Source organism: Marmota flaviventris, chromosome 8 (genome assembly GCF_047511675.1).
Source record: "Marmota flaviventris isolate mMarFla1 chromosome 8, mMarFla1.hap1, whole genome shotgun sequence".
Taxonomy (NCBI): Eukaryota; Metazoa; Chordata; class Mammalia; order Rodentia; family Sciuridae; genus Marmota; species Marmota flaviventris.
The window spans coordinates 1,454,170-1,478,175 of NC_092505.1; the positions used below are offsets into that span (position 1 = coordinate 1,454,170).

At 63.1% G+C, this 24,006-nt stretch overlaps 1 protein-coding gene and 1 long non-coding RNA gene across 3 annotated transcripts in view; one reads left to right on the plus strand and one right to left on the minus strand.

The window, feature by feature from the left end:
- Positions 1–24,006, plus strand: part of Itgb2 (integrin subunit beta 2) — a 26,530-nt gene continuing 2,524 nt past the window's right edge. Inside the window, exons 1-14 of the mRNA XM_027922272.2 lie at positions 1–210; positions 7,507–7,567; positions 7,901–7,989; positions 9,918–10,098; positions 10,842–11,012; positions 11,944–12,185; positions 12,561–12,716; positions 13,979–14,074; positions 17,015–17,104; positions 18,183–18,323; positions 19,491–19,678; positions 21,126–21,370; positions 21,833–22,052; positions 22,234–22,436. Coding sequence (XP_027778073.1) covers positions 7,510–7,567; positions 7,901–7,989; positions 9,918–10,098; positions 10,842–11,012; positions 11,944–12,185; positions 12,561–12,716; positions 13,979–14,074; positions 17,015–17,104; positions 18,183–18,323; positions 19,491–19,678; positions 21,126–21,370; positions 21,833–22,052; positions 22,234–22,436 — 2,080 coding nt within the window. The 5' untranslated portion in view covers positions 1–210; positions 7,507–7,509. The remainder of the gene's footprint in view (positions 211–7,506; positions 7,568–7,900; positions 7,990–9,917; positions 10,099–10,841; positions 11,013–11,943; positions 12,186–12,560; positions 12,717–13,978; positions 14,075–17,014; positions 17,105–18,182; positions 18,324–19,490; positions 19,679–21,125; positions 21,371–21,832; positions 22,053–22,233; positions 22,437–24,006) is intronic.
- LOC114080682 (uncharacterized) lies at positions 3,502–6,644 on the minus strand. Of its 2 annotated transcripts, XR_011708263.1 has the most exons (4): positions 6,417–6,644; positions 6,139–6,257; positions 4,457–4,591; positions 3,502–3,882 (listed from the first exon to the last, which is right to left on the minus strand). It is a non-coding gene; the product is annotated as an uncharacterized lncRNA (long non-coding RNA). The 2 variants fall into 2 exon arrangements; XR_004618461.2 differs by having other exon boundaries at positions 6,139–6,644.

The following is a 24,006-nucleotide window of genomic DNA, read 5'->3' on the forward strand; positions in this document are numbered from 1 at the left end:
AACTGGGGTGAGGGGCCCCCAGTGGGGCAACCAGCCACATGTCACTCTGCTTCCTCTGAGGAGCTGACTGAGAACAGGAAGCATCGCGCCTCACAACTGGGCCTTCACCGTGTCCTCCGGAGGAGACCGCGAGCCAGCCTGGCGAGCAGCTGGGCAAGCCCCAGCCAGTCCAGCCCTACACAGAGCCGAGGCCGCCAGGAGACAGAGTGGGTGAGTACGGCCCGTGGCCAGGGTGGTCCTAAGGGACACTCAGTGCTCGGCTTTTCTCGAGTAGCGGCTTCCTGGGGAACAACTCCCTGCGACTCTGGGCCTGGAGTGGGCCCTGGGGACCTGTGCAGGCTCCCAGTCCAGGGCGTCCAGCGGGAAGGGGTCCTGGGAATGTGAGTCCAAGCCCCTTTAATGAGACCCGGCAAGGGGAGGTGGCCTGCCACCCGGGGCAGAGCTACAGGAGGGCCAGGGGCACCTGTAACTGAGGAGCCTCCGTGGTGGAGCCCGGCGGGTGGGGGAGCTGTGGGCAGGGAGGCGCGCTGTGGCCCACCTCCCCAGGAGTGACACTGGCCCAGGCGTGGAGGAGGGGGCCAGACTGGGCAGGGACCGGGAGGAGGAGCGGCCGGGGCCTGGCTCCAGGTGGAACTGCTGGAGGGGTTCCAGGGGGGACCCCTGGTCTGGGCTAAGCCTCTGGACTGTGACGCCTGGGCCCAGCCTGGCCCACAGCATTCAGATGAGGGAGGAAGTCCTTCGCCCAGAAGAGGCCCTCTCAGAGGTCCCTGAGCAGTGGTGGCTGAGCCCACGCCTCGGGCCCTGAATCCAGTGCCTGTTGGGGGTCACAACCCAAGTAGGACCAAGGGGTGGACACCCGACAGGGCCCAGACCCATGGCCACCTGACCTTCATGGGGCTGCGGCATCCGACAGACCAGGGTCCTCTGAGGTTGGGTCTCTGCTCTCAGGCACCAGGACAGGTGGAGCACCCAGCCACCAGGGCCGCTGTCTCTGCAAGAGCACACGGGCAGTTTCAGAGGGCAGCAGAGAGGCAGAAAAGCCCGCTTCCTATCCGGACTCCCCTGCTGAGCCCAGCTCGCTCAGCTCAGTGGCTGCCTGCCCCAGGTGGCATTCACACAGAAAGGGGCACACAGGCAGGCTGAAGTCACAATCATCCCGGGCCACCTGGGAGAGAGCCCGAGGCAGCAAGGCCCCTCACGGGAAGTTCTGCAGAGGAGCCTCCTTCCATCCGGGCAGGGGAGGGGGCTCTGTGCTCACCGTCTGGAAGGGGCGTGAGTGAGCAGACCCCTGGCCCCCTGGGACTCAGTTTCCCCAACTGTGAAGTGGGGGTGGTCCAGTTGTCAAACTCCAGCTGTCTCACTTCCCTGGGGAAGAGACCCAGGGACACCTCGGGCTCCCCGGACGGCTCTGTCCACTCAGGCCAGGTGTTGTCCTGCAGGTGACAGGTGGCTGAGAGGCCTGAAGGCCATGTGCAGCCTGGGCCTCTGCTCTGTGGAGAGGCCCCCTGCAGGCCCCCCTTTCTGCAGTGACCGTGGTCCCTCCTGTAGCCACGTCCCCAGTGGCTTGCCAGTGCAGGTGTGGCAATGCCAGGTTCGCCCTCAGGTACAGGCCAGGCTGCGGAGAAGCCCCACTCAGGGAGCCCGCACCTGGGTGGCCGGCAGTCCCTGGTGACCCCCGGAGACACCCTCCAGGCAGGAGGCGGAGCCCTAACTGTGACCAGTGTCCATTCTCCTTTGCACAAACTGGATCTCAAGGGGGACCACTGGTCCCCTCCTGGACTCTGCTGCAGTGTGCAGGGCCATGAGCCTTCCACAGCAGGGGCAGCAGCAGGCTGAGGGCCGGCAGCCGGTGACTGTGAGCCCCTTGTCCCAGCCTCCTGGGCTGCAGCGGGCGGTGCTGACAGGGCCTTAGCTGGCTGGGGCCAGCCTTGACTCTCCAGCCGGCCTGTGTGGTCAGCCTGGCAGGAGTCTGCCTCCACTCTGGCCATGGCTCAGAGCCCAGTCCTTGCCAGGGCAAGGGGCAATGACTCTTTGCTCCTGGGCAGGAAAGTCCCCTCTCGTCGCCTTTCTAAGGGACCCTTTCTTGGGGCAGGACATGTGGCGTGGCCCAAGTCCTTGGACAGGGCTGGTGTCCAGAACCCCACCCTGTGCGTGAGCAGCCTGTCGTGAAGAGGTGATGTGTGGGGCCTCCTCCCCGCCCTGAGGCCTTCCAAAGGGGGTGTGTCCACACTGCTCCCTCCCCCGGGGTCAAGGCAGCAGGGATCAGAGTCAGGGAGCAAGAGACCTGGCCGGGCTTCTTCATGAGACTCTCAGAGCTGTCTCCTGTCCCCCAGTAGAATAGGGAGCAGGCACAGAGCCCCACCCAGGAGGACATGGGGAACTCGGGCTAAAGCCAGCAGGGTGGACCTGCAGGTAATGCCCAGTCCTATTTCTGTACAACCACCGCCCCTGCCTGGAGTTGACCCTGACCTTAGTGCCATGGCCTTGGCCTTTCACAGCCTTTGCCCCTCCCCCAGCCATGACTGGCCATGACCTCACTTCCTGTTGGTGAAAGACGTAGGGCAGGGCTGGCCTCTGGGATGCCCTGGTCTGGCCAGTCTGAGACCTCCATTCCCAGGGCATGCTCCCGCTGCTCGGGGAGAGGGTGTCGGGCTTCTCTCAGTCTCCGGGGCTGGGGTGGGCAGGGACTCAGCCCCGCGGCAACAGTCCCGCCCCCTGGAGTTTCAAGCACCGAGGTGTTGGGTGTGGGCCTTTTGGTGTGAGGTCGGAGCATCTGGAGTGTGATGGAAACTCGGTGGAGTGGGGACTGTGGGCCTCAGCAGGGGCAGAGTCCATGACCCGCCAAGAGCCTGGACACCCAGGCTGCCCCATCCCTGAGGGGTGTGTGAGCAGGTGCCAGTGGGCCCTGAGGCCCCATTCGGCCCTCCCCGTGATGTAACTGTCCCCAAACACGTGGGCAGTAGGGAAAAAACCTGGCAGGTTGGGAATCTGGGGAAGTGACTCCAAATAGTGCCCTGGGCACTGTGGAGCTCGGCTGTCAAGCCTACAGCAGAAAGCCCAGACGGGACAGCGGGGAACATCAGGAGCGCTCTCGCTGCCTCCCTCGGAGCTGACCCCTGCCTCTGCTGTCCACCCACTCACTCAGCCTGAGTGGCCTCAGCCGTTGGTCATGCGTTTTGTTGCTGGGCCCGATTCTGCAGGGCGTTGGTGATAAAGGCTAAAAATCTCCAATTTGACAGCTGCCCGAGCGAGATCCAGGTGCTGCGTGGGCAGGCCGGCGTGGGCGAGGGTGACTTCTGTTCATTTCCCAGAGTGGTTCTGCTTTTGTGACTCTCCCGTCCACCACCTGTGGTCTTTCCTAGGATATGTTGACCCGTGCAAAAGCTATGAGTGTCTGAGGTCTCTTCAGAGATGAAGATCACCCTTCACCTTTTACACTAGATATTAAGTAGCTTCCTTTATGCAACTTTTAAAAAAATGTTTATTTTTCAGTTGGACACAGTACCTTTATTTTGTTTATTTGTTTTTATGTGGTGCTGGGGATCGGACCCAGGGCCTCGCTCATGCTAGGTGAGCGCTCTCCCGCTGAGCCCCAGCCCCAGCCCCCTGTTATGCATTTATGATGCACAAAATTTGTCATATTCAGGGTCCACCATCTTCTTGGGTTTTCCCTCGTCTGAGACCACATCTTCCATTTCCTGATTGTTTTATTTCTTAAAACTGATCTGCAGGTGTTCATTGCCGTTCCTTTATGTCCACACGAAAGCTGTGGGCTGCTGCCTCCCTGGGTTCCGGCTTTAGCTTGTAGAGGACGGCTGTCCCTGTGCTCGGGTCTCATAAAGATGACGTCTCTCCTTGTCTTGGGGTCTTCACTGGAGTGTTCTAAATGGTGATTAATATGGGTTGGAGGTTCATTTTCCCCCATTTGGTCAGAAACCGTGGCTCCTAAAACGGCAGCCGCGTGACTTCACGGCGTGTTCTCGCCTCACAGGCACCTGGGGGTCGCCCTGGGGGCTGGGGAACCGTCTCTGCTGCCTGTGTTCCCGCTGGCCCTCTTGCCCCCCAGATCTGCCCAGAGCCCCCGTGGCCACCCATCGGTGTTCCAGCCCCTGGAGCCAGCTGCTGACCACTTCTTTCGTGTGTGAAGCAGAAAAGATGCCATCGTGACCCCCCAGTTTGGGGAGAGACCTGGGGGTTGGGGTTGTGGCTCAGGGGCAGAGCACTTGAACGGCTGTCCCTGGGCTCAGGACAAGCAGGTGGACAGGCAGGTGTGAGGACCTGGGTTTGATCCTCATGAAAATAAATAAATACAATAAAGGTCCTGTGTCCAGCCACAACTAAAAAAAAAAAAAAAGGTGGGGGAGACCTGTCATCGCACATGAGGGAGCGGGACGAGGCCATCAGGACCCGGCTTCCTCCCCTCTCCACCCCTCCCGGCACCTGGGCCCCACCTGACCTGCTTATCTGGGGGGCGCTGACCCGGCAGCACAGGTGGCTTCCTTCTCCGAGCAGGACCCTCTGGCCAGGCTCCGATGCAAAGTTCTCTGGGGCCAGCGGAGCTGGGTTTTCTCAGGCAGCTTGGCTTAGGGTTCTGCAAGTTGCCAGCCTGTGTCTGTAGCGGGAGCCTGCCCACCAGGCTCCCACCCTAACACCTGCATCCAGCCCTCCCACCAGGCTCCCACCCTAACACCTGCGCCCAGCCCTCCCACCAGGCTCCCACCCTAACACCTGCGCCCAGCCCTCCCACCAGGCTCCCACCCTAACACCTGCGTCCAGCCCTCCCACCAGGCTCCCACCCTAACACCTGCGTCCAGCCCTCCCACCAGGCTCCCACCCTAACACCTGCGTCCAGCCCTCCCACCAGGCTCCCACCCTAACACCTGCGTCCAGCCCTCCCACCAGGCTCCCACCCTAACACCTGCGTGCAGCCCTCCCACCAGGCTCCCACCCTAACACCTGCGTCCAGCCCTCCCACCAGGCTCCCACCCTAACACCTGCTCTCTGCCCTCCCACCAGGCTCCCACCCTAACACCTGCTCTCTGCCCTCCCACCAGGCTCCCACCCTAACACCTGCGTCCAGCCCTCCCACCAGGCTCCCACCCTAACACCTGCGTCCAGCCCTCCCACCAGGCTCCCACCCTAACACCTGCGTCCAGCCCTCCCACCAGGCTCCCACCCTAACACCTGCGTCCAGCCCTCCCACCAGGCTCCCACCCTAACACCTGCGTCCAGCCCTCCCACCAGGCTCCCACCCTAACACCTGCGTCCAGCCCTCCCACCAGGCTCCCACCCTAACACCTGCGTCCAGCCCTCCCACCAGGCTCCCACCCTAACACCTGCATCCAGCCCTCCCACCAGGCTCCCACCCTAACACCTGCGTCCAGCCCTCCCACCAGGCTCCCACCCTAACACCTGCTCTCTGCCCTCCCACCAGGCTCCCACCCTAACACCTGTGCCCAGCCCTCCCACCAGGCTCCCACCCTAACACCTGCGTCCAGCCCTCCCACCAGGCTCCCACCCTAACACCTGCGTCCAGCCCTCCCACCAGGCTCCCACCCTAACACCTGCGTCCAGCCCTCCCACCAGGCTCCCACCCTAACACCTGCGTCCAGCCCTCCCACCAGGCTCCCACCCTAACACCTGCGTCCAGCCCTCCCACCAGGCTCCCACCCTAACACCTGTGTCCAGCCCTCCCACCAGGCTCCTACCCTAACACCTGCTCTCCGCCCTCCCACCAGGCTCCCACCCTAACACCTGCTCTCCGCCCTCTGCGGTCTTGTTCGAGTTTCCTTACCTCCTCCTCTTTCTTTCTTTTTTTTTTTTTTGTACTGGGGACTGAGCCCAGGGGTGCTCTGCCCCTGGGCCACCCCCCAGCTCTTTTTATTCTCATTACCATGGGCCTCACCCAGTTGCCCAGGCTGGCCTTGAACCTGCCATCTGCTGCCTCCACCTCTGGGTCCTGGGACTTGGGTGCAGCCCCTGTGCGAGGTGGGGAATGGTCAGTCCTGTTTCTCCAAGGGCCACTCAGTTCCCAGCTTGCTACTTGGTGAACTAGGGTCCTGGTTTCCGGCGTTCCTTTGGGGTGGGTGGTACCTGGGCGGCTGGCCCGCGGCAGCACTGGGACTTGGTGACACTCACCACTTCCTGAGGTTGCTGGGTTTCGGTAGCACCCTCCCCAGCGGGTGGGTGGAGGTCAAGGGCAGCTCTGATGCAGAGGTCTGGCAGGTCAGTGGCTCCTGGGCTTCTCAAGTAGCCTCCTGTAGGGCTTTGAACCTTAATCTTGGCAAGGGACGCACCCTTGTACCCAGGAAGGTTCTGCCAAGCCTCCCAGGGGCTGCAGGGGCTGTGGGGGTCGGCGCTGCTACTGCCTCCCACATGGAGGGAAGCCTGGCTGCCCAGCCAGTGCTCAGCCCCACCTCTGGGCTCTGCCTCTCCTCCGGGAGCTTGGCCTTCATCCGTCTACCCACTGCGCTCCCAGATGCACCCTTGGTCTGGCTCCACTGTGGGGTGGGTGGGGCTAGGGGGGCTGACTATTCTTAGCAGCCTCCAGCTCCCAGTTACCTTGGGGCCTTTCATGGTGACAGAGTGACAGGGAGGTGGTGGCCCTTCCCATCTACTTCCTGTGGTCAAGGTCAGGACTCTGTGGTCTGTGGGTTGGTCTTGCTGTAACCAAGTTGTGCTCCCCCTCTCGGGGGTGCATGGAGGTGCTGGGGCACCTGCTCACATCCTGCTGCCTAGGGCCCCCGTTTCCCCACTTGGGACCCAAGGAGTTCGCCTGCTGGTGGTCATGAGTGTTGTATGGGGAGGGGGCCCTTCTGTGGTAGCCCAGGAGAGAGCATGGTGTTTAAATGGGTCCCTCCCCAGAACCAGCAACGGGCTCACCCACTGCATCGGTTTGGGGCATCCCGGGAGGACTGCTCCACTCTGCTCGGAGCAGCTGTGGCCTCACAAGAGGGGACCATCTGAGGGCTCCTTGCAAGGCCCCGGTGAGTTGAGGGTCGGGGCACAGTTGTGGTCCCCAGACAGGGCAGCTTTGAGGTGTGGGTGGAAAGGTGGGACCAGACACAGCTGCCTCAGCTTGACCCCCGTGTCCCAGGTGGGGAGATGCCGGTTCGGGAGGCCGGAGCTGGGGTGGCCCCTCTCCTGCTGCCGCCTCAGGAAGCCAGACCCAGTGGGAGTTCTGCTTCTGAGCCCAACGGGAAGACATCTCTGAGCCCTGATTGCAGTCTTTCTGGGGAGGGAACAGGGCCATCTCCCAGAAGACGGGGATGTGGGGCTTGGCAGGGCCACTGGTCTGGGGGAGCCGCACCCAGGGTGCCAGGGGTAGATGCAGGTTTTGGGGGAGCAAGGGTGAGGACAGATGCATCAGAGTCCCAAGGGCCACAGCACCGATGAGCACTGTCCCCAAGGTAACCGAGCCCCTTAGCCACATGCTGGCTAAGCCCAGTTCTCACCCCAAGGCACCACAAACAGGACCCCTCAGTCACCAAGACCCTCCCTGCACAGGACATGCTGGGCCGCTGCCCCCTGCTGCTCGCCCTGGTGGGGCTGCTCTCCCTTGGGTCTGGTGAGTTTGGGGAGGGGTGTAACTACACACGTGGAGTTTCCAGATGGGGAGGAGCGGGCTGCGGAGTCACACGCTCCCTGGGAGGCCGAGGAAGGACCCCACACTGGCTTCTGCCCCACAGAGCCGCAGGTGGTGGCTCTGATATCCTCCTGGGGATCTGCTCTGCACCCCGACATGGGGTGACTCGGAGCCCCTCGTGGGCCCCTGTAGAGCTGCAGACGCTGCCTGGCCCCGTCCTCTCCCCAGGGCCCCCTCCACCCTCCTGCTGTACTCACCCCACACGGTAGGCCAGGGTGGACACGGGGCCACTCACCTGCCTGTCCGTATCCCCAGCCCTCTCTCAGGAATGTACCAAGTACAAGGTCAGCACCTGCCGGGACTGCGTCCAGTCGGGGCCTGGCTGCGCCTGGTGCCAGAAGCTGGTAAGAGCCACATGGACGCCTCTGCTGCCCTCGCCCTTCCTGCCCTCCTGGCCTGGGCCCCATCCCTGCTGCTAAAGCCAGGGACAACAAGGGTCACCATCTCCAAGTCCTGGAAGGTGGGGAACAGAAGCAGCTCAGAGGCCACGGGATTGTTAGTCTGACAGGGCTGCCCTGGGCCAGCCCAGCCCCAGCCCCGTCCCCCGCCCCAGACCCAGCCTGTGCTGAAGGCCTCTCTGTAACTCAGGCAGCACCACTATGGGGGAGCCCTGATCAAGGCCATGGGAGATAAGCTTCCCCGCGTGGACAGATGCAGCACCAGGTGTGGGGGGACAGTCCAGCCTCAGAACGTGGTGAAAAGCCGGACTCTGGTGGGATCTCGCCCCTTCTCCCCCCAAGTCACAGTCTGTGTTTCAAAGTGATGACCTCAGACGGGAATGACCATGGCCCGCGGTGGCCCTGCCTGGCGGGAACCTCCAGTCCCTGAGCCCCAGGCTTCTGGTTGAGGTACACTTTGGTCACTGTGGTAAGGTGGCATCTGCCAGGCTTCGCCACACCATGCCACTGTCTGCCCTGGCAGCTGGCAGCGGGGCTGGCTTGTGGGGAGGCCCTCTGAGGCTGGCAGATATGGGTCTGCCCCCAAACCAGCACCGGCCGGTAGCCTACGCTCTGTGAGAGCTGTTCACACTGTGACCGCCCTATGGCGCCGGGTGGCACAACCCCTTCCCGTGGGCTCTGTACCTCTTTATTTTTGAGCACTGTCTTGCTTTCTGGACTGACAGCTGCCCCGGGTCTGACCTGCACTGCCCTGGCCCTGGCCCCAGAGTCTGCACTTTTCTGAGGGTCCCTGGCTCCTTCTCCTGAGCAGGGGCCCCCAGCCTCCTCGGCACATCTCCTGTCACTCCCAATCCTGACACGTGCAGAGAGAGGCTTTAGAGTCACCAGCTGTCACTGCAGTGACACCCACATAGAGCCCAGTGCTGCTGGGGTCATCTGTGTTCTTTGGCCTGAGGAGTGTGGTCCAAGCCTGGGTGTGGACGTTCCTGGGCAGATTGAAGCCCCCGGCCTCCTGAGGTCATTCTGGTCATTTGAAATAAAGACAGGGAGGCTCACTTGTTCTGTCTGGGCTGCATCTTAGGTTTCTTTTCTCTTGTCGATCACTTTTAGTTCTCGAGGACGCAAGGCATTAACACAGTGTCACAGGTCAAACGAACAGGGACACGCTGCCCGGGAAGGGTCAGCCTCCCCCCCCCCACCTGCCGGCACTAGCCCACCCCATGCTTCTGGGCTGTTCTGAGTGCACTGTGAGAGTGGCAGCTCATCCAGTCTCCTCTCAACGCTCTGTGATTTAACAGTTTTGATGCAGCGGGTGCTGGCCCAGGGCCAGGACCAAACACGCCCGTGTCGGGATCCAGGGGCCTCTGTGAGGACAGAGTGATCGAGCCCCCTGGGCCCAGGACCCTGCTTCCCTCTGTCTGCATTTCCCACTGAAGTGCCAGGACGTTTGCGGGGGCTCTGCCTGTGGCCCGGGGTTCCTGGGCTGCCCGTGGCTGCCCGTGGCTGCCTGTGGCTCGAGCCCCCTGGGAAAGCCGCTCCCTGGGAAGAGGAGCTGCTGGGGAGGCCCTCAAGGCCTGCTCCCTGCCCTGGGGCCAGCTGCCGACTCTCTCCATCAGCCTTTGGGCAGGAGACTGGACCCCAGGCGTTTTGCTGGGGAGGCCGAGGGTGGGGAGTGGTCTGCTCCCCAGGGTCCAAGTGTGTCCTGGAGCCCAGAGAGAGGCTGCTGGGAGACGGCCAACGCCTCCGCGGACTCTGTCCCAAATTCCAAGTGCAGTTGAGGGGGGGATAGGGCTGGGTCTTCAGTTCCCAGGGTGCAGCAGCCCCCTGCAGCCCTGCTGTGTGGCCCCTCCCGACCCGTGACTGCCCCCTCCCAGAACTTCACGGGGCAAGGGGAGCCCGACTCCGTTCGCTGTGACACCCGGGAGCAGCTGCTGAAGAAGGGCTGTGCGGCTGATGACATAATGGACCCCAGGAGCCTCGCCGAACCCCAGCAGGACCTGGAGGGGGCCTGGAAGCAGCTGTCCCCACAAAAAGTGACACTGTACCTGCGACCAGGTAGGCTGGGCCTAGGCTGTGCTTGAGCGGGCACCCTGTGTGTCCAGGAGCATGGGCCCACTCCAGGTGTTAGGGTGGACCAGGTGTGAGGTGGGCCGGGGGAGGCTGGGGCTGCTGGGGGCTGCTGGGGGCTGGCCAAAGTCTGAGCGCCTCCAGGTCCCCCCTCTGTCCCCAGGCAGGTTCCCACCCCTCCCCACTCCATGTCTGCACTGGGTGTCTGGTCTCCCTCTCAGCCCTGTCTTCTGTTTTTAGAAGGAACATTTGGAAAACAATGTTCTCTCTCCCTCTCAACAAGCCTGGAACTTGTGGCAGAGTTAGGGCTCTGATAAGTCCTGCAGTCAAGAGACTGAGGGACTGGGGAACTAGTGCCACCCACAGATGGGCCACACACCGGCTTCAGAGCACACCCTGCCCTGCTGTCCGAGGAGCAGGTGTGGCGGAATGAGCCCCAGGCCTGGAGCTGGCAGCCCCCTTGGATGGGCCAGTGGCTGCGGCTGCCCCTTTGATAAGGAGCCACCTGGGGACCTAGTGCCCTCCACGGCCTGCGTGGGGGGAGGGCTCGGTGTTTGGATGCGGCCTGGCTGTCCTGGGTCCTACCCACAGCCTCCGGAGGCCATGTGAAGGGTGGTCTGGAGGGCCTGGGGGTGGGGACGAGGGCCAGCAAGGCACAGCCAGCTCATGACCCTTGAGATGCCCTGGACGAGGTGCCAGGAGCCTCTTGCTGTGTCTGTCCCTGACGGCAGGTCAGGCGGCTGTGTTCAACGTGACCTTCCGGCGGGCCAAGGGCTACCCCATCGACCTGTACTACCTGATGGACCTCTCGTACTCCATGCTGGACGACCTCATCAACGTCAAGAAGCTGGGCGGTGACCTGCTCCAGGCCCTCAACGAGATCACTGAGTCCGGCCGCATTGGTGAGGCCCGAGGCCTGGGCAGCTCTGCCGCCCACACCCCTCCACACATGCAGGACCCCAGGTGCAGGGACCTGGGGCTCCAGACATGGCATCCCCAGCACACCCGTGGGGCCAGAGTTGGGTCTGTGTCCCCACCAGGCGCCGCGTCCAGTCACTGGTGCCCTGAGACTCATGGACACCACCCAGCGCTCCTCTTCCCCTCCTCAAACTCCGGGCTCCGTGTGCGCCAGGCAGAGCTGCGCCACGGAGCCTCGCCCCAGCCCCTTTGTTCATTTTGTGATATGTTTAAAAGACAGAAGTCTCACGGAGCTAATTACCGCGACTCTGTGAACCACGCAGCAATCACAGCATCAAAGAAATAACCACGGTCAAGTCTGCAGGCTGAGGGGTCTCAGACTTGACAGCTTCCGCCACGTCCATAAAAGGCAGGCCCGGCCGGCCAGAGGGAGGGGTGAGGACACCTGCGGTCCCCACCAGTGTCATCCTGAACAGCCCTGCCTCAGCCTTTCTGAGTCTGTGAGGGCACCGGGGATTGAACTCAGGGACACTCGACCGCTGAGCCACGGCCCCAGCCCTGTTCTGTATTTTGTTTAGAGACAGGGTCTCATGGAGTTGCTTAGGGCCTCACTGTTACTGATCTCGATCCTCCTGCCTCAGCCTCCCAAGCTGCTGGGCTTACATTGCCTCGGTCCTGATGTGCACACATGAACACACTGACGCAGGCTCACACATGTGCTGGTCATATGTGTGCGTGCACACAGCTGCTACACCTATGAGACACACACGGGCACACGTTACACACTCACACATGACCACAGGTGCCGCCATGTTTCTCCTGGGCCCTGCCACAGGATAGGGAAACCAAGGCTGTCTGGGACCCAGCCTGCCACCTGTTCCCCTCACCTGCCCACCTCGGGCCCTGTGCCCTCAGGCTTCGGGTCCTTCGTGGACAAGACAGTGCTGCCCTTCGTCAACACGCACCCCGAGAAGCTGAGGAACCCGTGCCCCAACAAGGAGAAGCAGTGCCAGCCCCCGTTCGCCTTCCGGCACGTGCTGAAGCTGACCAACAACTCCAACCAGTTCCAGGCGGAGGTCGGGAAGCAGCTCATCTCTGGAAACCTCGACGCTCCCGAGGGCGGGCTGGACGCCATGATGCAAGTCGCTGCCTGCCGGGTGAGGCCCTGCCCCTCCAAACCCGGCACCCCAGCAGGCGCCACAGGGTCGCGTGCCCTGGCTGGCAGCTCATCTCAGGGACCTCCGCTGGCCACCACTGGTGGCCGGGGCCTGGGAGGGCAGCCGGCCTCCCTGCAGGAGAGCGAGGTCTGGTGGCTGCGGGGTCTTTGGCCTCGAAGGCGAGGAGCGAGACCAGGCGGGTCTGGGCCCAGCAGCCCTGTCTGTCGGGGCTCTCGGAGTCGGCTTTCCCTCGCCTCACTCGTTTGCGGGGCATCCTAGGCGCCTGCCGGGGCTGGCTGGGTCCTGTCTCTGCTGTGAGACCCTGGGGTGGACCCAGCCTGGGAGCGGGCGTGACCCCTGCTGCCTTCTCCCCAGGAGGAAATTGGCTGGCGCAACGTCACAAGGCTGCTTGTGTTCGCCACTGATGATGGTTTCCATTTCGCGGGCGACGGGAAGCTGGGTGCCATCCTGACACCCAACGATGGCCGCTGTCACCTGGAGGACAACCTGTACAAGCGCAGCAATGAGTTTGTGAGCCTCTGCGGGCGGGAGTGGGGCAGGGCTCTGCTGAGGGAGGAGGCCTTGAGGACCTCAGGCCCTGGACATCACCTCCTCCAACCTGAATACCAAGTCTGAAGGAGCTGCCCAGAGCCCTGAGTGGCCGCGGTGAGGTCCCTCAGACCCTGCCTCCGGCCAGGCAGCCCTGACCCTCACCCCCAGGGCATGGGCCCTGCAGACAGGCTCCAGGCCCACTGTCCCCCTGGCCGGTAAGGTCAGGTGCAGGAACTGACCCTTTAGCCCCAGGCTTCAGCCAGGGCCCCCTCCCTGTCCTCAGGAAAGGCTCGCCAGGGCCCGGTGTCCGTAAGGTCAGGCAGTGGCGACCCAAAGGAGGCAGATTTAACAAGGCCACTGAACGAGGCTTTATTGAGACCCCACTCCCGGGCAGAACTCTCGGACCAGGAGAGTAAGAAGAGGGTCTGAGAAGAAGTGCTGGAGGCTCGACCCGGCTTAGGGCAGGAAGGGAAGGGCTTGGGGCAGGAAAAGGGGTTTTCAGAGCCCCTTGTCCCACTGGAGTTGGTCGGGGGAACTGGCTGAGATCCAGGATTGGCCAGGAGACCCTGCTGATGGACAGGCGGTTCTGAGGGTGCCCGACTGGGGTTCATTTCGCTCATGCGGGCTGTGTGGTGCTCTGTTCCCAAGTCACCTTCATCCACCTAACAGTGTCCCCACCCCTGGGCGGCCCATCCCCTGCCCTCCCAAATGTGGTGCAAAGGGCTTTAGAGATGGTCGGCTCAGGGGTCCCCCACCTGGAGCCCACAGACTCTGAGGGCTGTTGTGGCTGTGATCCACGTGTCCTGACCTTGATCATGGTCTCTGTCCAAAAGTGAGTGTCCTTTTCCCATGCAAGTGGGCGCCACTGTGGTGAGCAACGTGTCCCAGACTCTGCCCCGGTAGGGCCCCAGGTGTTCCCCAGCCCGCACGGCGGCACAGACGCCCCACAGTGCTGCTCACACACTGGTCAGTGTGGGGAAGGTGGAGCGGCCACGTGCCCTGGCACAGCCATTCTCCGTGTTCTCCGACTGTGTCTCCTCTCTGCTTTGCCACCTCACGCCACCTCTGGGCACTCTCTTGGACCCTGTCCAGAGGAGGCATCGTCCACGACATGGGGACGGGCAGGGCCTGAGCTGGTGCTGGTGCCCGGGGGCCTAGGCCACTTGCCTCCTCCGTGTGGCCTGGGAGGCTTGTCCCCAGCCTCGGGGGCCAGCTGTCTGACTGGACACCCCTCTCCCCAGGACTACCCTTCGGTGGGCCAGCTGGCACACACTCTGGCTGAAAATAACATCCAGCCCATCTTTGCAGTGACTGAGAGGATGGTGCCAACCTACAAGGTCAGTGGGGCTGGGTCCTGGGCCAGTGGGGTGGGGGCCGGGTCTTGTCAGCAGGAGGACGACAGCCCAGCACTGCCACAGCGTCCCTGGGTCCTGCTTCTGTGCACTGCTGTGTGGGCGTCCGTGACCACGTATGGATGTGACCGGAACAACCTAAGGCTGAAGTTCCCTTTAGGGGATGTGACCCTTCCATGGGGACACAAGGACCCCGCCTACCCTCAAGGCCCTATGCTGACGGAGGTGTCTCCTTTTCTGCTGGATGCAGCAAGTCTCTTGTATCTGTGGATCCAATTTTTTGTTTTGGGGAAACTTTCTTGTTTTCTACCCACACACCTTCGAACATGGACACTTTCACCAAGAAAGATATGCACAGGCAGATGGCACCTCGGTGAGCAGGAGCCAGGACCAACACAGCCGGCCCTCGGCTTTGAAGCAGCCGCCCAGCGCTGGGGAAGGAAGCACCCCGACCTGTGCCTCGGGCTGGAGGGCACAGTTGGAATCAGGCCCCGCTCCCCAGGCTCGGTGTCTGAAGAGCCCTTGTCCCCTGACCGCCATGGAAACCTGGGGGGAGACGCCCCCGTCTTCTCGGGAGTCCTCAACCTCTCAACTCACAAACCAGGGGTCTGGCCTCCACCCACGCATCTGTGAAGAGAGTATCGATTGGATCCAAAGGCGTCCCGGAGCGAGGAGCAGCTGGCCGATGTTTCTGATGGTCAGAGGGGCTTCCTGCAGCCCCCTGCTCGACCTGTGGCACCATCTCTTTCTGTCAGGGCAACAGCCAGGCACTGGCCGACCCGTGCCTTGTCCCACATTTCCGCTGCTGGTGACCCATGCCTGGCCTGGTGTCAGAAGGCAGCCACATACTCGGGTGGCGTCTCCAGGGGTCGATGCCCAGGGATTTGGTAGATGGACTGCGAGAACTAGCCTCACAGTCAAGCTGTTGCCTGCAGGATGCAGACTGAAACCAGGTGAAAGGCCCCCGGGGCGGAGTCCAGGACACGGGGCTCCCTCCCCACGCAGGCGTGGGCAGTACTCAATGCTCCCAGCAACAGCATGTGACCACACACAGGGGCCCTTGCCATGCAGCGTAGTGCTCCCCAGCTTCGGTCCCCAGGGTTTTTATTCAGGTCAATTGCATAAACATGGCTGATGACTGACCTCCAGCCCCTTGGGAAACCAAGCCAATCCAACCTGGCCCAAGGTGCCCCTAAACCACACTGTTGGGCTGCCTGGAGTGGCCCCAGCCCAGGCAGGACGTTCTGAGGTCACCTCCTGGGGCCAGCCCTGTCTACAGTGCCCTTTACCCTGCAGCGGGGATTGGGTACAAGGGGAAGTGCTGTACCTCACTCCCTAGAGGAGACCTCTGCTCCCAGCAGCTGCCCAGCACCTGATCCTGAGGCCAGAAGGAGACGGTGCAGGAGGCCTGAGCAGAAGAAGGTGATGTGGCCATCGTATTTAACCGCCTAATGACCAGTTCTTCAGAGCGGACAGGCCCGGACGGCCAGCCTCAGGTCCCAGCTCCATTACCGCTGGGCCACCTGGGCCTGTTTGTTAGCATGAATCCTCAGCTTCCTCCCTGAGGGGTGACAGTACCCCTGGAGGACGCTCACAGTTACCTGAGCTCCCCCGCAGTGAGCTCAGAGGGAAGAGTTATCCCAGTCACCTCCACCACCCTCCTCCAGGGGACAAACGTGAAATCCAGCTGTGTACCTCTGCCCTCCCGCCTGTGCTCTGTGCTGCCCCTCCGCAGGTCAGGGCTGAGGGTGGACGTAGAGTCTGGGCAGGAAGAGCACACAAGGCCCGCCCGGGAAGGCAGGTGCTTTTATAGAGCGCTCACTGTAGAGCAAGGGTCACGCGTCAGATGCAGTCACAGGTATGAGTCACACACGGCCGAGGTGTACGGGGGCTGGCAGCCACCAGCATTCCCGCAGCCAGGTGTGCCAGGCTCCAGAGAGGAACAGGACACTGGGACACGGGGTGGGGCAGGTGTCCAGCCAGCCCTCCAGAGTGGGTAGTGGAGCTTGCCAGGCTGCCAGGACCGTGGCTCAGCTCAGCACAGGGCAGACAGCGGGCAGCAGGCAGGAGGACTGCCCGCCATCAGGACATCACAGCCCCATGTCTTCACCTGCCATGTCCCCTCTTGTGGGGTCGTAGCTGGTCCCAGTGCTCTGCAGGCATTCCAGGGAGCAGCAGGGTGCAGACAGGAGACCCGAGTCCCAAGCCCACCACCTCTGTGCCTTGGGGTCACAGGCCTTCTGAGCCTCGGTTCTTGCGGTGGTCAAGGCCACAGGGAGTGTGTAGGGCAGAGCCCCCCAGCCCCCCTCAGCGTGCGTTTCTGTGGGAGCCGGGGACTGGACTCCACTGTGGCGTCACAGAGGGTGCTGGGCAGGAAAGTGGCCCGACCATCAACTGTGTGCTCCTGGGGGGGGGGCGGGGGGCGGCGGCTGTATTTTTATTTTGAGAAATCGGCACAGCACTTGAACAGCACCAAGGTGGGTGTGGGAGGGACTGGTCCATCTGTCGTCCAGGCTCCACGTGGCCCCCACCATGGACACTCTGGACAGCAGGACTGGTCTACCAGAGCTGTCACAGGGTTATGCACACAGTCCCTGTCAAAATCAAACCACACCCACCACACGCTCAGAGCCCCCCCTCCCTGATTCCTGCTCGCGGTGCTGCTGTCTGGGCCGGGTGTGCTTCTGTCTGCTGTGCTTGTGTGCTGGGGATGCCACCCAGCTGACCGGGGCGTGTGTCCCCAGTTCAGCCATGTCACCAGCTGCAAGTCCACCAGGGTAGGAGCATTTAAACCACAGAACGAGCAGAGCCTCTGCTGAGGGCTGTCTCTCCCCGAGGGCCGGTGGGTCCACGGGTGCCACACATGCCAGGTGCTCGTGCACCACCAGGTGCCAGCTGCCCCCTGCCCGGCCTTTTCACCCACAGAAACTCACAGAGATCATCCCCAAGTCGGCCGTGGGGGAGCTGTCTGAGGACTCCAGCAACGTGGTGCAGCTCATCAAGGATGCCTACAACGTGAGTCCCCTCCACTGCCCCGCAGGGTGGGCCGGGGCCTGGACCCCTCGGGTGGCCAATCCTGTCCTCCCAGCTGCTGGTCAGCAGAGGTGGGGGAGGGGCTGCATCACAGGGCCCAGCCGTGGCCTCCTGCAGCCCCTGCAGGCCCACTCAGCCTCCTGGACACAGCCAGCTCTGTGTCCTCTCAATAGTGGTGTGGCTTGTGCCACCCCAGACCCCCAGGGACCCTCCCTGAAACACAGGCCCCAGGCCCTTGTCACCCAGGCTCTGCTAGCTGGTGGCCATGAAGTGGGAGGTGGACGGCTGGGGGCCAGATGTGGCATCCCAGGTGGGATGGAAGCCCTGGAAATCACCATGGTGGACCCGGGTCCAGCCCTCGAGGTGGAGTCTCTGCCTGTCAGCCCTACCCCGCCCTGGGCAAGCCCCTCAGGGGTGCTCGTCCCTGGTCCTCCCCCTTAGTGTGGGTCATCCACCTGCAGCCCAGGATCGCTCCCTGGGGGCCCCTGGTCCTTGTGGGCCAGGGCATGCACCCGAGTGGTGCCTGGACACAGGCAGGCCAGGCCTGCGGCACACAGCAGGCAGCTCCCCTGAGCGCTGCTGCCCCAGATTGAACAGAGGCCTGCAGGAGGCCCGTTGGCCTCTCACCTCTGGTGAGCTCCGAACCCCAGCAGGCCTCCTGTGCCCTGGCCACGGCCTGCGTCTCTGTCTTCACGTGAGGACTGGGTGAGCTCTGCCGCAGCTCTCCTCCTGGGGTGGCCCTCCATCTCTCTGTCTCTGTCCACGTCCGTCCCCCCATCAGTCTCTCCTGCCCCCTGTGCTGATGCTGGGATTCGGTGGTGAGAGGACATCCTCACGGGGCTCAGGGCCCGGTCCCTGTGGGTCCTGGCAGGTGGCCTGTCTTGAAGGCAGGCCTGCGGCACTGGCAGTGCTGCCCTCCGGTCCCTGGCACATCCTACTCAGCTCCTAGTGGACCTGTGTGTCATTTACCCATGTGGGGCTGGGAGGAGAGAGGCATGTCCACGGCCAGGGGGCTGGGCAGCGGGTGGGAAGCGCCCTGAGCAGGCCTCTCTACCTGCAGAAACTCTCCTCCAGGGTGTTCCTGGAACACGGCACCATCCCCGACACCCTGAGGGTCTCCTACGACTCCTTCTGCAGTAACGGACAGTCACACAAGGGCCAGCCCAGAGGGGACTGTGACGGTGTGCAGATCAACGTCCCGGTGAGCCTGGCTGGGGTCTCGGTCCCTCACACTAGGAGGTCAGCTAGGGATCTCGTGACACCAGCAGAGGCTCCCAGGGGGCCAAGGAGAGGGGAAGCATTGTCCCCCAGCCAGCCGGGTGTTCCCACCTTTAACATCCTCTGATGAGGCCAGAGAGGCCCCCGTGAGAATGTGCCCAGTGCTGGGGAGAGGATGCAGGGAGGGCACCAGCAGGTTTCTCAACACTCCTAAGAACCCCAACTCCCTGGTGCCCCCCAGGGTAGAGGAGGCTCTCACAACGACAGCGCCCCCTGGGGGGCAGCCAGTTGCCACGCAGAGCCGGGCAAAACGCCGTGAAAGTGACCAGAAAGTCACCGAGTTCCCTAATGGTTCAGATTTAAATCGTCATCAAGTTATTCATTTTTTCTGTGAACTAATATTTATCAAAATGTCTGCTTTTATTGCATTTTTAAATATGAGCCTGGACTTACTTCAGATGCTACTTCCTAGATGTTGCTTATGAAGTTCTACCAGAATGTCCCCCATGCCCTGCGGGGGAGCATAGTTCTAACTTGCAGCTGTTTGTTATGCATTTTTACGACATTCCTGCTCTATGTTAAAGTACTGGGCAAAAATCATTCGGACCCATCCTGGACATGGCTGAATTTGACCAACGCTGTGGCCAGTGGTGGCGTCTGCCCTCCTGGGCCAGCATGTACAGGGCCTTCTGCTGGGCTGGGGCTGACTGCGCACCTTCGTGCCCCTGGTTGACGGCCCCTGGACTGGGGCTTTCCCCCTTCCCGGGCTCAGAATGTAGCTCCACCCCAGGCCCAGGACTCCCGTGGGACTCTGTCAGCCCAGCACACTGGACTTATGGACGGGATACGTGGACATGTTGTCCCCACAACTTGGCCCTTCACCCTGGTCTGGGCCTTGGCGCACTTGGTGATGGCAGAGCCCACGGGCCTCCCCCGCCTGGTCCACGGCACTGACCCCCGAGCACCAGTGCTTCCTCTTTCTTCTCAGCTGGGGACAGTCCACATGGCCTCCTCCCCAAGTTAATCTGAGAGGCCAGCACCCTCCATCCACACAAGCCCCATGTCCCCTGAGGCTGGGTGAGGGGACAGAGGCAGGCTGTGACCCTGGTCGCCTACGGTCCCACCTGAGCACTGCCACTCCTCTCGGCAGATCACCTTCCAGGTGCGGGTCACCGCCACCGAGTGCATCCAGGAGCAGTCCTTTGTCATCCGAGCGCTGGGCTTCACGGACACAGTGACCGTGCAGGTCCTGCCCCGGTGTGAGTGCCGGTGCCGGGACCAGAGCCAGAACCGTGGCCTCTGCGGAGGCAAGGGCTCCCTGGAGTGCGGCGTCTGCAGGTGAGGCGGGCGCAGGTGGCCACGGGACCCCAGCCACCCTCCCCAGGGCAGGAGGAGGCCTTGCTCTTGCTCCGGAGCCGGGGCGACCCTCAGCAATGCCGCCTGGGCTCCACTCTCAGCCCCGGAGCGTCTAAGGCCGGAAAGCGGCTGGCAGAGGGGTGGGTGCTCTCACCAGAGGACAGAGACTGCCCTACGCACCTGGGCCAGCCGTCCACCCACCCCATTCACCTCCGCCTCAGCCCCAGGGAGCCTCCAAGTAGAACCCACAGCCCTGGGCTGCCCTGGCCGTTCTGCTCCCCACTGTGAGGGGGACCAAGCCCAGGCAGAGGGCGGAGGGCTGGGGCAGGCCGCGGAGCCCGGAGGTGACCGTCAGCCCCAGCAGCCGCCGCTGCTCAGAGAGGCCAGCTCACCCTCTGGCCCCTGTTGGTAATGTCCATCCCCCGCACACTGCCCAGGCTGCCCACCTTGGGGCTAGACAGCTGTCAGAACTGCGGCACCTGGCCAGAACTGCCAGGGGACCTGCCTGTTTGTCACCACCACCTTCTCCCTCCTGACTGCTTTCCTGGTTTTCACCTCCTGTGGTGCCCTGTCCCCTCAGGCCTGCACTGTCCCCCCACACGGCCCTGTCCCCTCAGGCCTGCACTGTCCCCCCACACGGCCCTGTCCCCTCAGGCCTGCACTGTCCCCCACACGGCCCTGTCCCCTCAGGCCTGCACTGTCCCCCCACACGGCCCTGTCCCCTCAGGCCTGCACTGTCCCCCACACGGCCCTGTCCCCGCAGGCCTGCACTGTCCCCCCACACGGCCCTGTCCCCGCAGGCCTGCACTGTCCCCCCACACGGCCCTGTCCCCGCAGGCCTGCACTGTCCCCCCACACGGCCCTGTCCCCGCAGGCCTGCACTGTCCCCACCCCCTCTTCAGCCCTGTCCCCTCAGGCCTGCACTGTCCCCACCTCCACAACTCTGTCCCCTGAGGTGCTCTCTGTCCCCATGCCCTGGTTGCTGGCACCACCCTTGCCCTAAGCATGCAGCCAAGGCGCTGAGGCTGAGGGTTGGCGCCTGGGCGGCACAGGCCCCCTCCTCCTCTGGGAGGTGGAAGAGCCATCCTGGGTACCGTCTGAGGTCACCCAGTGTGTGCTGAGCCCCTGGGCGCGGTGGCCCGGCCCTGCCGTGTGTCCTGCTAAGCCCCATCCTTGAGTCTTCCCAGCGGAGCAGTGTCCTGGCAAGGCAGCAGGGCCACGTCCAGCGGCCCCTGAGGCTCCGGTCACCTGTGGGCAGACATCACCCCTGGAACAGGCTGGCTCTGTGAGGAGCCTGCCCGAGGCCTGTGCTCACGGGCCAGGTCAGGCACGGTCCCCTCCCGGAGTCCTTGCCCAGCTCGTGGTGGGAGCAGGTGCCGTGTAGGCCAGGTCCTCGGCCCACCCCGGGCCTGACCTGCGCCCTCTGCAGGTGTGATGCCGGCTACATCGGGAAGAACTGCGAGTGCCAGACCCAGGGCCGCAGCAGCCAGGAGCTGGAGGGAAGCTGCCGGAAGGACAACAGCTCCATCGTGTGCTCAGGGCTGGGCGACTGCATCTGCGGGCAGTGCATCTGCCACACCAGTGACGTCCCCAACAAGGAGATCTTCGGGCAGTACTGCGAGTGCGACAATGTCAACTGTGAGCGCTACGACGGCCAAGTCTGCGGTGGCCCAAGTAAGTGGGCTGAGTCACCGACAAGGACCACCGGTGGGGCTCTCGGCCACTGGCCCCAGGAGCCTGAGCAGGGGACACTGGGGCAGGACCTGCAGCAGTCCTCCTCTCTGCCAGGCCTGTTTCTGTGTCCATGAGGGGGCGGTGAACTCGCGGGAGGGTCCATGGGTGATGGTCGTGGTCTGACCGCGAGTCCCATTCACAGTGGGATGGGAGGCCTAGAATGGCCAAGTGGCCGTGCTGCTGGTGGGGGCCAGGAGGGCTTGCCCAGGGACTATTACTCAGGCACGTGGTTCACTGCATCCCCAGGGCCCCGGGGGCTGCAGGAGCAGAGGGGAGGGGAGGCAGGGCAGGGGAGGAGGCCTGCGTGCAGACTCCCAGCTGAGGCCGAGCTGGGGTGGGGGAGCCGCGGCAGGGGAGCCACCGGGCAGGATGGAGGCTGCAGTGGCCCCTGCTGTCTTCCAGAGAGGGGGAGCTGCTCCTGTGGCCAGTGCCACTGCACAGAGGACTTCGAGGGCTCAGCGTGCCAGTGTGGGAAGTCCACCGCAGGCTGCCTGAACGCTGCGCGGGTGGAGTGCAGTGGCCGCGGCCGGTGCCGCTGCAACACGTGCGAGTGTGACCCTGGCTACCAGCCACCCCTGTGCCAGGACTGCCCAGGCTGCCCCTCTCCCTGCAGCATGTACATGTGAGTCCCCCGCCACAGCCTGCCTCCCTGCCAGGACACCTGGAGAACACGCCTTCACAGCCGTCCTGTAGGGTCCCAGCAGGCCCCACATGCCCCAACACGTGCTTGCACCCCATGGATCTCTGCACCCTGCACACCCGTAGCCGCACACACCCACACACCCCCTCTGTGTCCCCTGCAGCTCCTGTGCCGAGTGCCTGAAGTTTGAGAAGGGCCCCTTGGAGAAGAACTGCAGCACAGCGTGCAAGAGCAGCCTGCTGCCTAGCCGCCCTGGGCAGGGCAAGGCCTGCAAGGAGAGGGACTCGGAGGGCTGCTGGATCACCTACACGCTGCTGCAGCGGGACGGCAGGAACCGCTACGACATGCACGTGGACGAGAGCCGAGGTGAGGCCACCTGCGCCCGGGCCCAGGGCAGAGGCCCTGCAGTGGGAGGGTCTCTCTTCCTGGGGCAAGGCGGGCGCAGCGGCCGTGGCGAGCGGTGCAGGGCACCTGGCCAGGAAGGGTGGCAGGGCAGACGGTGCATCCTCCTGCCCTCCCAGGGCCCTCTCCTTTAGTCCTCTCCAACTCCACAGCGTTGGGCAAGGTGCGGCCACAGGGGTCCCAGGGCTGGTGCAGCTGCATGCTGGGCACAGGACCCCTGGGTGCTGCATGGCCAGAGGCCATCTCCCACCTGATGTGGGAGCCCATCAGCTGTGTCAGGGTCCCCACCTGGAGAGTCCCAGAAGAGCCCAGGCACTGCCACCCCTGATCACTGCCAGCTGTCCCCTTGGCTCTGGCCCAGTGACACCTGTGAACTGAGGCCCTGACCTGGACTTCTGGGTCCACATTCTAAGGGGCTACCTGGCACAGGGCCACCTGTCAGGCACAGATGCCCAGTGCAGGGTGGGCTGTGGCCACTGGGTTGGGGGTTCTCCTGGAGGGAAGGATGAGAGCCTTGGGGCAGGGAGGCGGAGAGTCTGGTTGGGGCAGTCCACTCCAGATCAGGGGCCTAGGAGCCTGGGAGGAGTCCAGAGATCCTGCAGCAAGGCGGGTCTGAGGAAGAAGAGTGGACCTGCAAGTGTGGTTTTCCAAAGCCCGCCTGGTGGCCAGGTGGACACCATCCTGTGAGGGCATGAGGTGGACACTGTCCTGTCAGGGCTGGGTGGACGCTTGTGTGTCAGGGCACGAGGTAGATGCTGTCCTGCCCTGCTGCACCCTCTCACCTCTCTCTGAGCCACAGCTGCTAGTAAGGAGATTCCAGACAGGCAGGAGCAATGGGGGATGCAGACAGACAGACGGACACAGAGAGAGAAAAGTGGGGCCAGATGGCAGCCCAGCTTCGACAGAGTCTGGCTGTCCCAAGCCCGCTCAGCACGTATGTCCCACAGCGTTCATCATCAGAGGTCATTTGGAAGTCCCAGCGCAGCAGGCAGTCTGAAGCATGCAGGATTGAAAGACATTGGGTCATCTTGTTTTGCTCAGAAACCTCCATCCCTGGGAGAAGGTGCTGAACCAAGGTCCTGACTGCAAGGAGCCGCTGTTGTAGGGACAAAGGAGGCAGGGCACCCAAGACAGCAGGAGACAGTTTTACTTGGCTGCAGCCAGGTCCATAGGGCACAGCTTTTGCTGTAATCAATTAACCCCCTGAACCTCGAGTTCAGGGAGTTTCAGAGTTTTATGCCCAGCATGTAAGGGGAGGGGCTCAGAAGTTCACAGTCTGCAGAAGTTCACATAAAGCAGCTCTTTCTCTCACTGTTCTGGGCACGTTAACCTTCAAGGACCACACCTGAGAAGGGAAGAGCTGCTTCTCCCCTCTCTTTCCTCCCCTGCCAGCTGTTACCATGGAGCTGTTACCATGAAGACTGATGCTCAGGATGTGTGCTTGTAACTTATCTTAGAAATGTAGACATCTCTGTGAAGCCCAACTCAAGGCCAGAGCCTTGTTTGCACATTTCTACAAACTACTATACTGGAT